The sequence below is a fragment of the Bufo bufo genome, chromosome 1, assembly GCF_905171765.1.
Source record: "Bufo bufo chromosome 1, aBufBuf1.1, whole genome shotgun sequence".
Taxonomy (NCBI): domain Eukaryota; kingdom Metazoa; phylum Chordata; class Amphibia; order Anura; family Bufonidae; genus Bufo; species Bufo bufo.
Genome location: NC_053389.1, coordinates 485,284,656 through 485,297,759, shown reverse-complemented (window position 1 = coordinate 485,297,759; position 13,104 = coordinate 485,284,656). Strand labels below are relative to the sequence as shown.

The 13,104-nt window shown below is 46.5% G+C and overlaps 1 protein-coding gene across 1 annotated transcript in view; it reads right to left on the bottom strand.

Annotated features, from left to right (window-relative positions):
* Positions 1-13,104, bottom strand: part of TRHDE (thyrotropin releasing hormone degrading enzyme) — a 1,599,235-nt gene that overhangs the window by 913,901 nt on the left and 672,230 nt on the right. Inside the window, exon 5 of the mRNA XM_040410016.1 lies at positions 8,132-8,245. Within this exon, the coding sequence (XP_040265950.1) occupies positions 8,132-8,245 (114 nt within the window). The remainder of the gene's footprint in view (positions 1-8,131; positions 8,246-13,104) is intronic.

The window sequence follows — 13,104 nt, the reverse complement described above, 5'->3', positions numbered from 1 at the left end:
CATTGTTAATAGAGCATGCCAGGATGATAAATCTACCGTTAGGGTCTATGACCGAGGATTTCAAAGAGAAGGCCACTGAAATACTTATGACGACCGTAACTCCTCTCTGCTTTTTAATGTAGTGCGATTGGTAGATATGCGGGTATTTAGGATGATGGATCCTGTGACCATCTGACTTAAGCAGGTGCGTTTCAGTGGCACAAAAGACGTCACATTTTTGTTCATTTATTTCCTTCCATAGCATAGATCTCTTGAAAGGGCTGTTCAGCCCTTTAACATTCAAAGCAGCAATTTTGAGAACCATGATAAGGGAGGAAAAGATAGTTTTTTACATTTGAACTTACATATATAAAGGATCAATAGGACTGACCCCAACGTACAGAATATCAATTCTGGACCTGACAGGACCCTGTTCACTGGCACTTGAGGAGGGTGAGAAGAGGAAACGTTAAGATAACAAAAACATGGGATAGGGAATAAAAACAAAAAAAGGGGAGAAACAAACGTCCTGAGAAAACACCTGATATTCATCAGGCACTGTGGTGAGGGCTTGTGAGGCGGTTTTTACCCATTTAACCGCACCGAGCCCAAACAATGAGAGACAGTCGTACAGCAAATTGGCCGGTCATTTTCAGCGATGTGGCTTGCGCCTGGGTAATGCTGTTTGCCAGTCCGTGGCAATTGGTCTTAGGCCTTTTGCTTGAAGGTCAGGAGGTTCTGGCATGGGAATGTTCCAATCCGCTAGGAGTTTCCGTCCTAGGTCTAGAGAATGCACCGTATGCAGCGTACCCTGATTTTGGATCAGAACCTTAGTGGGGAAGCCCCAACGGTACGGTATGTTGTGATCTCGTAAAACAGCGGTGAAGGGGGCCAAGGCTCTTCTTTGCTGGCAGGGAGCTGGCAGGGAGCCTTTCTTCCTGGCGGCGTTCATGAGGAGCTCTTTAACCTGGAAAAAGTGGACCCGAGCCAGGACATCTCTAGGGACAGAATCTGGCAGGTGTTTCGGCCGGGCCACTCTGTGAGCTCTGTCTAGTGTCAGATCTTTGTCATCCATGATTGGTAGGAGAGATCTCATTAGGTCTAATATATATGTCTCCAGTTCTTTTGGTGGTATGTCTTCTGGGATGCCTCTAAGTTTAATATTGTTACGGCGGGACCTGTCCTCTAGGTCCACCACCTTGTTTTTGAGTCTCTCAACTTCAGAGGAGAGTTCTTCATGTGCATCTACCAGCTGGTTGTGTGATGCCGCGAAATCTCCCATTTTTGACTCCACATGTGAGAGACGCTTGTCTGCCTCAGCTATGGAGGCCTGCAGGGGCGACAACAGGGCCGCAAGTTCGCTATGCATGGAGCGGCTGAAGACAACTAGCATGTCTTTTATCATGCTACCAGTGGCTACATCATCAGTTGTAGGGTAATCTATTAGAGACGGGGTATCCCGTTCACTCACCCCCGCTTTTGCTTCGGTGGGCTCTGGCAGGGGGAGCCGTCTCTGTCGCGAGGACTGAAGAAGCTGTGCCGGACAGGCGAGCTCGTCTCCGGTGGAGTCAAGGAGGACTCGGTTGGAGGAGGTAAGCGTGTCGGGGAGGATTGGGAGGCAAGCGGACTCTTTCGCTAAGGTGGGGAGACAGTTGGTGAAGCCGGATCCGCAGAGCCTGAGGAGCGCGTGGAGGCCGGCGAGCCCGCGCCATCTTGGTCCCTCAGTCTCTCCACAAAGAAGTCCAGTTTCCCTTGCTTCTTTATCGATTTTTTTGCCCCTCGTCATCATGGGGGCCAGGAGGGAAGTTAGTGCGGTGAATAGTGATGTCGCGAACATAAAATTTTCAGTTCGCGAACAGCGAACGAGAACTTCCGCAAATGTTCGCGAACTGGCGAACCGGGCGAACCGCCATAGACTTCAATAGACAGGCGAATTTTAAAACCCACAGGGACTCTTTCTGGCCACAATAGTGATGAGAAAGTTGTTTCAAGGGGTCTAACACCTGGACTGTGGCATGCCGGAGGGGGATCTATGGCAAAACTCCCATGGAAAATTACGTAGTGGACGCAGAGTCGGGTTTTAATCCATAAAGGGCATAAATCAACTAACATTCCTAAATTGTTTGGAATAACGTGCTTTAAAACATCCAGTGTGTGTATACGATCAGGTATGATGTTGTATCGATCAGGTAGTGTAAGGGTTGCGCCCGCATCACAGACATTGACAGACCAAACTCCCCTTTTAATGCACCGCAAACAGTTCATTTGCACAACCGCAAACTCCCCATTTGCACAAGGTTGGATACCAAGCTAGCCACGTCCCGGTGATGTCATTGAAGGTTTCTTCCTCCACCCAGCCACGTACAACACCAAGGGTCCCCGAAAGGTCAATTGAATTGATTTTTCGAACGGGGAGATGGTTAAAAAAACGCTGGCTCCCTCCCCTTTGTTTTTATCCACGGTGACTGCGTCTGCGCCGTGCAATTTACTGTCACACCCGATATGAGTGGTATTTTCTGTAGTACTATTCTCATCAGTTTAATCCCTCTAACGTCCCCGACTCCCCAATCTGGGGGCCATTTATTAAACAGATTTTTCGGACGGGGAGATGGTTAAAAAAACGCTGGCTCCCTCCACTCTGTTTTAATCCACGGTGACTGCGTCTGCGCCGTGCAATTTACTGTCACACCCGATATGAGTGGTATTTTCTGTAGTACTATTCTCATCAGTTTAATCCCTCTAACGTCCCCAATCTGGGTGCCATTTATTGAATAGATTTTTCGAACGGGGAGATGGTATCAGTGGTTGGCACTGGCAGTGGGCACACTACAGTCAGTAGAAGCGGGCCTGACACACACTGGCAGCAGGCAAGCAACTGAAATTACACTAAAGTGTAAAAATTAAATGCCTTATTTATCGGCAAGCTACTGTGCCACCCGGTATGAGTGGTTGGCACTGGCAGTGGGCACACTACAGTCAGTGGAAGAGGGCCTGACACACACTGGCAGCAGGCAAGCAACTGAATTTAGACTACTGTCTAAAAATTAAATGCCTTATTTATCGGCAAGCTACTGTGCCACCCGGTATCAGTGGTTGGCACTGGCAGTGGGCACACTACAGTCAGTAGAAGCGGGCCTGACACACACTGGCAGCAGGCAAGCAACTGAAATTACACTAAAGTGTAAAAATTAAATGCCTTATTTATCGGCAAGCTACTGTGCCACCCGGTATGAGTGGTTGGCACTGGCAGTGGGCACACTACAGTCAGTGGAAGAGGGCCTGACACACTGACTGGCAGCAGGCAAGCAACTGAATTTAGACTACTGTCTAAAAATTAAATGCCTTATTTATCGGCAAGCTACTGTGCCACCCGGTATCAGTGGTTGGCACTGGCAGTGGGCACACTACAGTCAGTGGAAGCGGGCCTGACACACACTGGCAGCAGGCAAGCAACTGAATTTAGACTACTGTCTAAAAATTAAATGCCTTATTTATCGGCAAGCTACTGTGCCACCCGGTATCAGTGGTTGGCACTGGCAGTGGGCACACTACAGTCAGTTGAAGTCGGCCTGACACACACTAGCAGCAGGCAAGCAGCTGAAATTACACTAAAGTGTAAAAATTAAATGCCTTTTTTAAGCAAAGTCCTGTGCCACTCGGGATGACAGGGGTGGGCACTGGCAGTGGGCACACTACAGTCAGTTGAAGTCGGCCTGACACACACTGGCAGGCAACTAACCTTAGATTAAAGTGTAAAAATGAAGTGCCTTTTTTTTAAGCAAAGTCCTGTGCCACACGGGATGACAGGGGTGGGCACTGGCAGTGGGCACACTACAGTCAGTTGAAGTCGGCCTGACACACACTAGCAGCAGGCAAGCAGCTGAAATTACACTAAAGTGTAAAAATTTAATGCCTTTTTTATGCAAAGTCCTGTGCCAGCCGGTATGAGTGGTGGGCACTGGCAGTGGGCACACTACAGTCAGTGGAAGTCAGCCTGACACACACTGGCAGGCAACTAACCTTAGATTAAAGTGTAAAAATTAAGTGCCTTTTTTTAAGCAAAGTCCTGTGCCACACGGAATGACAGGGGTGAGCACTGGCAGTGGGCACACTACAGTCTGTGGGCCTGCAGCTCTTCACACACAGGCAGGCCAGGCAACTGCAATATGTATATAAAGGAAAAAAAAAAAGCAGACTAATGTTGCAGCCCTAAAAAGGGCTTTTTGGGGTGCTGTCAGGACGCTGTCCTTACAGCAGAGATCAGATGAGTCTTTCAGGACTGGAGTGGACACTGAATTCACTAGCCTAGCTATCGATTTCCCAATTAAATCAGCAGCAGTTACAGTCTCCCTCCTCTCACTAAGACTGCAGCTTCAGAATGAATCTAAAATGGATGCTGTGCAGGAGGTGGGAGGGTCTGGGAGGGAGGGTATGCTGCTGATTGGCTGGAATGTGTCTGCTGACTGTGAGGTACAGGGTCAAAGTTTGCTCAATGATGATGTATAGGGGGCGGACCGAACATCGCATGTGTTCGCCCGGCAGAGGCGAACGCGAACAAGCTATGTTCGCCGGGAACTGTTCGCCGTCGGATAGTTCGGGCCATCTCTAGCGGTGAAGTCAGCGGAGCGATGTAGGTTCCAACTCGCTGTAGCTATGTAGTCGCTAGATAGGGCTCGGGAGCTCACAGCTCAGGCGGCCATCTCACTCGGCAGGCAAACCACGCCCCCGGCCTGCCTCTTCTTCTCCTACTCCTACTCCATCCTCCGTCTACTCCTCGGCTGACTTCTCCTTTTCCACTGCTACCGCCTCTTCTGCTGTGCCCCCCAAGCTCCCCAGAACCTATTTGACTTGCCAGGTGAGACGTTGCCATCCTGTGCTGCGGTTGTTGTGCCTGGAAGCCAAGAGCCACACTCTTCCTGCACTGCATTCAGCTTTGCGATCACAGGCCGATCAGTGGCTAACCCTGCTCAATTTGACAGTTGGTAAAGTGGTGTGCGACAATGGTGCCAATCTGCTGAGAACGCTGAAACAGGGCAAAATGACACACAAGCCATGCATGCCACACGTCCTGAACTTAGTCATTGTTGCCAAATACCCTGGGGTCCAGGACAGGAAAATCTCTGGCATTTTAGAAGATCTTACACGGCCATGGCTCACCTTGCTGACATTCAGCGGCGACACCACCTGCCCATCAAACATCTGATTTGTGACTGCCCAACGCGATGGAACTCCACCTTGTATGTGCTTGATAGACTGCTCCAGCAAAAATGTGCAGTTTGCAACTACCTGTACGAACTCTGCGGTAGGACAGGTTCTGGGGAGCTTCTTTTTTTTTTCACCGCACCAGTGGCTGCTCATGCGCGACCCATGCAGACTTCTGCGGACATTTCATCAGATCACCAAACTGGTCAGTCGCAGCCAGGGCGCCATCAGTGACATCGTACCTTATTCCTTCTTTCTGGAGTGTTCATTGCGTTGTGTCATTGATCAAGCCGCCGAGGAGCAGGAGCAGGAAGAAGAGGAAGTCGCAATGCTGGATGAATTCCCAGGGGGGGGGCTACTCCATCTGAGAAAAGTCAACAGGAATCTGAAGAGGAGTCAGAGGAGGATGGTGCCGGGGTGGAGGAGAAGCAAGAATAGCATGCTTCAACTTTTCTGGGATCCCTGGTGTTGTCCGTGGCTGGGGGGGAGTAGACAGAGTATGACATTATCCTGGACGATAAGCAGGAGCCAGGCCACTCCACCGCTTCCAGTTTAGTGCAAATGGGGGCCTTCATGCTCCAGTGTTTGAAGAGGGACCCCCGTATAAAAAGCATAAAGGGCATGGACCAGTACTGGGTGGCAACGTACTTAGACCCCCAATACAAAAATAAAATAGCGGACATGTTACCTGTATCACAGAGGGCTGTCAGAATGCAGCACATTTAGGCCTTGCTTCGAGAAATGCTGCACCCTGCTTTTACGGGCGCTGGCAGAGGAATTTACACTCACAGAGAAACAGTTGCGGGTACCAATCCAACCGTGTGATCTACCTCAAGCCACATATTTGTTATTTTATGTACGCTGAATGCATAATTTTTGGGGCCTGTAGTACACTGGTCTGCTGTAAAATTGATATCCAATGACCGTGTAATCTACCTCCAGCCACATACTTACTTGTTCTTTTATGTACGCTGAATGCATACTTTTTGGAGCCTGTAGTACACTGGCCTGCTAGAAAATTGATATCCAATGACCGTGTAATCTACCTCAAGCCACATACTTACTAGTTCTTTTATGTACACTGAATGCATAATTTTTGGGGCCTGTAGTACACTAGCCTGCTGGAAAATTGATATCCAATGACCGTGTAATCTACCTCCAGCCACATTCTTACTTGTTCTTTTATGTACACTGAACGCATAAATTTTGGGGCCTGTAGTACACTAGCCTGCTGGAAAATTGATATCCAATGACCGTGTATTCTACCTCCAGCCGCATACTTACTTGTTCTTTTCTGTACTGTGAATGATCAATTGTTGCGGCCTCGGAGGAATTCAACACCAGTGACGATTACTAGTTATCAAATTTTAACTATTATCATTAGGGTTTTTTTTTCAAGAGGGGAGATTTCGTTAGCCATGTTTTTAATCCAATTTTATATTTTTAGTTCTTTTAAATATATGTATTTGACCTGTATTTCTACTAGCCTGCAGTAAAATTGATATCCATTGACCGTGTAATATACCTCCGGCCACATAATCACTTGATCTTTTCTGTCTGGTGAATGCCTAATGTTTGGAGCCTGTAATCCAGTGGCCTTCAGTAATATTTTTATCCATTGACCGTATAATGTACCACATAATCAGAATTTATTTTATCTCAAGTGAATGCCTATTTTTTAAGGCCAGTACTCCCCTGGCCTAAAATATAAATTTTCTAGGCTCTGACAGGGCGCATTTCAGAGAATTTCCCTTTAAGACACATAAAAATGTCCCCTGATTAAGATACATATTTTTTGTTGTAATTTTTGTCATTGATCCCCCTCTAGTATGTCACTGTCCATGCTGTGGGACTATTTGTGCACTTCTACTAAGTATTTGGTGGCTAAAAATATGAGCTTAAGGTTTTTCAGGTTTGCCTGCCATTAAAGTGAATAGGGCCCGCCATGAACTTGCGGTTCGCGAACATTTGATCGCGTTAGCGCGATTGCGTTCGTGAACCGTCCCAGCCGATGTTCGTCCATCACTAATTACCACTTTACAAAGCGTTGGTGCGGCCTCATCTGGAATATGCAGTTCAGTTGTGGGCACCAGTCCAATGAAAGGACATACTGCAGCTGGAAAAAGTACAGAGGAGAGCGTCTAAACTGATAAGGGGAATGGAGGGTCTTGGTTATGAAGAAAGATTAAAAGAATTTCATTTATTTAGTCTTCAGAAGAGACGTCTAAGGGGGGACATGATTAACCTATACTAATATATAAATGGGCCATACAAAAAATACGGTGAAAAACTGTTCCAGGTAAAAATGCCCTTAAAAGACAAGAGGGCAATGCCTCCGACTGGAGAAGAAAAAGTTCAGTCTCCAGAAGCGTCAAAGCTTCTTTACTGTAAGAACTGTGAATCTGAGGAATAGACTTCCTTAGGACGTGGTCACAGCAGGAACAGTGGTCAGTTTTAAAAAGGGTTTATATGAATTCTTTAAAGTAAACATCATTAATGCTTATGAAAACGTGTAGAAAACTGAGTTGCTTCCTTCTGGGATTCGCGTCCCCACCTATTCCTTGGTTGAACTTGATGGACTTATGTCTTTTTTTTAACCGTATCAACTATGCAAGTATGTAATAAATAGCCTTTGTCCTGCATGATACAGCGCAGGGCAAGGAGAGCATTGGAGCATGAAATGCTCTGATGCTCATGTCAGAGGGGTCTTCTTAGGTGAAAATGGGGATATGTCCAGGTTTAGCTCTTAACTCGGACAACCCCTTTAATCCCATTCTTAATGCCTATCATTGACAAACATACCCCATCTGCTGGTGTACATTGAAAACAGTAACATAGTAAAATATGGTAAACTAAACAATTTGCAGATACCGCCAGGTGTGGGGCATTGCAGTAGCAATATTACACAATCCTGCTATAAATAGTTTTCCAAATCCTATTTGTGCCTTACCATATTCCATCCAGGATAGAGGTAGTCTGTTCCAACAAACTCAAAGTAATGAGCCAGGCCTTCCTTTAGCCAAACATCTTCCCACCATACAGGGGTTACTAAATCTCCAAACCACTGTAATAGAAACACAAATCATTATATATAGTGCACTGACCTTTGAGTCAGAAATACAGATGTGTCCTTCTTTACCTTTCTTATTGGCTTAGCATATCCTGAGATATAATGGTGCAAGCTAACCAGCTTTTAAAAATATATATTTTATAATGCCTTATCATGAAATGTCTAACCAATTTAACTGTGTGGTCAGCCGGTGGTAGGTTTTTTATATCATGCTGCAATATTGCATAGAATTTGTTTGTGAGACGTTGAAGTTTTTAAGCAAATTTGAAAGGTAAGGGTGAACATATCTGCACCATTCTTATTTTGGTCAAGTTTATAGTTTATATAAAGTCCAATAAGCTGATTAATACACAGTGCTCTTTCTGAAATATTCAATGACACATACTTAGCAATTTCAATAAAAAGATATCCGACATAATGTCAATCAGTAAAGCAATATGGTGAAATAAAAGGGTATTAGGCAATATCTATAAATCTCAAAATTGGACAACCATTATACAATTTTAACTATGACATCCTGCATTATTTAACTATTTTGTTACATAGTAATTAACTTTTCTCTACCTTTTTTAAAAATTATTTCTAGCTTACACAATATTAATAGCTTCAGAACTTTGAAGAACAAATATAAGAATATAATTAAGTGAACTGTAATTTTTATGCAAGATACAACTATTGACGGTGTTTCCTGGTTTCTAAATACTCATGACCTATTTTTAGGATAGGTCATCCATATCAAATTATTGGGATATCAAACAATTGGCACCCCCATGATCAGCTGTTCATAGAAATTGCAAATGCCAGAAACCACAGATAAGATAGAGAATGAAACAGAAAGTAATGACCATTGAGTAGTAACCATAGCACTATAAGCAGGTGATAAGTGGTGAATTTCGGTCTTGGACACCCAACCATTTAATTTGTATGACCTATCCTAAAGTAATCATTGTGAATTAAAAGAAATTATAAATTCAAAATAATTTATATGTGAAAAATTGTACTATAGGAGATACTCAATGAACCCTGTGAATATAAAATATATGGATCAAGTTAAGATCAGGATTGTTTATTTAATTTATTTTGCTACATTTCTTAACACCTGCCAATATTTTTTGTGATAAGAATAAATGATCGATGTACATAGTTTATTGCTTGTTTTACATTTAATTAAGAGATTTAGCTCAATAAATGAAACAAATAATCCAGGGGACATAATCATCACTTCATCCAAATAAGCTAGGTTCTAAAGCACATACATCAAGTATACAGGGTGGGCCATTTATATGGATACACCTTAATAAAATGGAAATGGTTGGTGATATTAACTTCCTGTTTGTGGCACATTAGTATATGTGAGGGGGGAAACTTTTCAAGATGGGTGGTGACCATGGCGGCCATTTTGAAGTCGGCCATTTTGAATCCAACTTTTGTTTTTTCAATAGGAAGAGGGTCATGTGACACATCAAACTTATTGGGAATTTCACACGAAAAACAATGGTGTGCTTGGTTTTAACGTAACTTTATTATTTCATGAGTTATTTACAAGTTTCTGACCACTTATAAAATGTGTTCAATGTGCTGCCCATTGTGTTGGATTGTCAATGCAACCCTCTTCTCCCTCTCTTCACACACTGATAGCAACACCGCAGGAGAAATGCTAGCACAGGCTTCCAGTATCCATAGTTTCAGGTGCTACACATCTCGTTGTCACGGTGGGCGTGCACTCAGAATAACAGAAAACCTACCAACCAGGCTCTGGGCGAGAGACAGGGGAAGGGTCACCTCCTAGCTAATCCCTGACCTCTTTCCCTGCACTGCTCAGCCCACCTGCAGACCTTTAAGGTAGGTATGAGGTGTCCCCGTGCCTGGGCTGACAAAACCCTAACTTCCCTGGGATGGTGAAGAGGGGAAATAGGAGCAGCCTGCTCGCACAGAACCTGGATGGAAAAGATGACACAAAATAACTAAACCAGAAATGACACTTATCTCACTGAGCTGGAACAGACAGAGAACTTTCCTTCCTAGCTTCGAAGACCACAATGATTTGTATAATCCGCTCAGAGCACTGGGCTGGTGAGCCCTTTAAACTAATGACCCCACCCAGTGCACCTGATGAGAGGCGGATCCAGCACGGCTCCAAAACAAACACTAAACTCGTGCTGCAATCCTGGCCGACCTCCGCACATTGTCAGAGTGGGGCATGACAGTACCCCCCTTCTACGGGTGACCTCCGGACACCCCGTACCAACCTTATCCGGATGGGACCTATGAAAAGCCCTCACCAGTCGGCTGGTGTTGACATCCACTGCCGGAACCCACATCCTCTCCTCATGACCGTATCCCCTCCAGTGCACCAGGTACTGAAGGGAACACCGAAGAACTCTCGAGTCGAGAATCCTGGAGATCTCAAACTCCAAGTTTCCCTCGACCAGAACAGGAGGAGGGGGGCAATGGCGATGGTTCCACCGGTCTCAGGTATTTTTTTAGTAAAGACCTGTGGAACACATCATGGATCCTCCAAGTCTGCGGAAGATCCAGCCAAAACGCCACAGGATTGATTACCGCAGAAATTTTATACGGACCAATAAATCTAGGACCCAGTTTCCAAGATGGCACTCTCAATTTGATATTCTTAGTGGACAACGACACCAGATCACCCACACAGAGGTCCGGACCAGTCACACGTCTCCTGTCAGCCATTCGTCTATACCTCTCACCCATCCTCTCCAAATTCCCTTGAATCCTCCGCCAGATGGAGGATAAGGCAGAAGAGAATCTCTCCTCCTCTGGCATCCCAGAGGAACCAGACCCAGAAAAGGTACCAAACTGAGGATGGAAACCGTATGCGCCAAAAAATGGTGACTTACCCGTGGACTCCTGCCTACGGTTATTCAACGCAAATTCTGCTAAGGACAAGAATGAGGACCAGTCCTCCTGATTCTCAGCCACAAAGCACCTCAAGTAGGTCTCCAGGTTTTGATTAGTACGCTCCGTCAGGCCACTGTCAGATATGTTTAGGCCCCGGCACCCAGACAGAGGAGAGAGGTCCAATAGCAGAGAATCAGGCTTCATGTCATAGCAGAGAATCATGCTTCATGTCACCCAACACTGGAACAGGCCACTGTCAGATATTTTTAGGCCCCGGCACCCAGACAGAGAAGAGAGGTCCCATAGCAGAGAATCAGGCTTCATGTCATAGCAGAGAATTATGCTACATGTCACCCAACACTGGAACAGGCCACTGTCAGATATGTTTAGGCCCCGGCACCCAGACAGAGGAGAGAGGTCCCAAAGCAGAGAATCAGGCTTCATGTCATAGCAGAGAATCATGTTTCATGTCACCCAACACTGGAACAGGCCACTGTCAGATATTTTTAGGCCCCGGCACCCAGACAGAGGAGAGGTTCATTCAACTTTGGGTTGCCCCGCAATATAATGGTAAAAAGAGGATTGAATGAGGAAGTGCCCTGGAGTACAATAATATATGGTTAAGGGGAGGTAGTTATAAATGTCTAATCTGCGCAAGGGATGGACAGGTCCTGTGGGATCCATGCCTGGTTCATTTTTATGAACGTCAGCTTGTCCACATTGGCTGCAGACAGGCGTTTGTCTGTAATGACGCCCCCTGCCGTGCTGAATACACGTTCAGACAAAACGCTGGCCGCCGGGCAGGCCAGCACCTCCAAGGCATAAAAGGCTAGCTCTGGCCACGTGGACAATTTGGAGACCCAGAAGCTGAATGGGGCCAAACCATCAGTCAGTACGTGGAGGGGTGTGCACACGTACTGTTCCACCATGTTAGTGAAATGTTGCCTCCTGCTAACACGTTCCGTATCAGGTGGTGGTACAGTTAGCTGTGGCGTGTTGACAAAACTTTCCCACATCTCTGCCATGATAACCCTGCCCTCAGAGGAGCTGGCCGTGACGCAGCTGCGTTGGCGACCTCTTGCTCCTCCTCTGCCTTCGCCTTGGGCTTCCACTTGTTCCCCTGTGACATTTGGGAATGCTCTCAGTAGCGCGTCTACCAACGTGCGCTTGTACTCGCGCATCTTCCTATCACGCTCCAGTGCAGGAAGTAAGGTGGGCATATTGTCTTTGTACCGGGGATCCAGCAGGGTGGCAACCCAGTAGTCCGCACACGTTAAAATGTGGGCAACTTTGCTGTCGTTGCGCAGGCACTGCAGCATGTAGTCGCTCATGTGTGCCAGGCTGCCCAGAGGTAAGGACAAGCTGTCCTCTGTGGGAGGCGTATCGTCATTGTCCTGCTTTCCCCCCCAACCACACACCAGTGATGGGCCCGAGCTGCGTTGGGTGCCACCCCGCTGTGAACATGCTTCATCCTGATCCTCCTGCTCATCCTCGTCCTCCTCGTCCTCCAGTAGTGGGCCCTGTCTGGCCACATTTGTACCTGGCCTCTGCTGTTGCAAAAAACCTCACTCTGAATCACTTCTAAGAGACTGGCCTGAAAGTGCTAAAAATGACCCCTCTTCCTCCTCCTCCTCCTCCTCCTGGGCCACCTGCTCTTCCATCATCGTCCTTAGTGTTTTCTCAAGGAGACATAGAAGTGGTATTGTAACGCTGATAACGGCGTCATCGCCACTGGCCATGTTGTCTGAGTACTCGAAACAGCGCAACAGGGCACACAGGTCTCGCATGGAGGCCCAGTCATTGCTGGTGAAGTGGTGCTGTTCCACAGTGCAACTGACCTGTGCATGCTGCAGCTGAAACTCCACTATGACCTGCTGCTGCTCGCATAGTCTGTCCAGCATGTGCAAGGTGGAGTTCCACCTGGTGGGCACGTCGCATATGAGGCGGTGAGCGGGAAGGCCGAAGTTACGCAGTAGCACAGACAG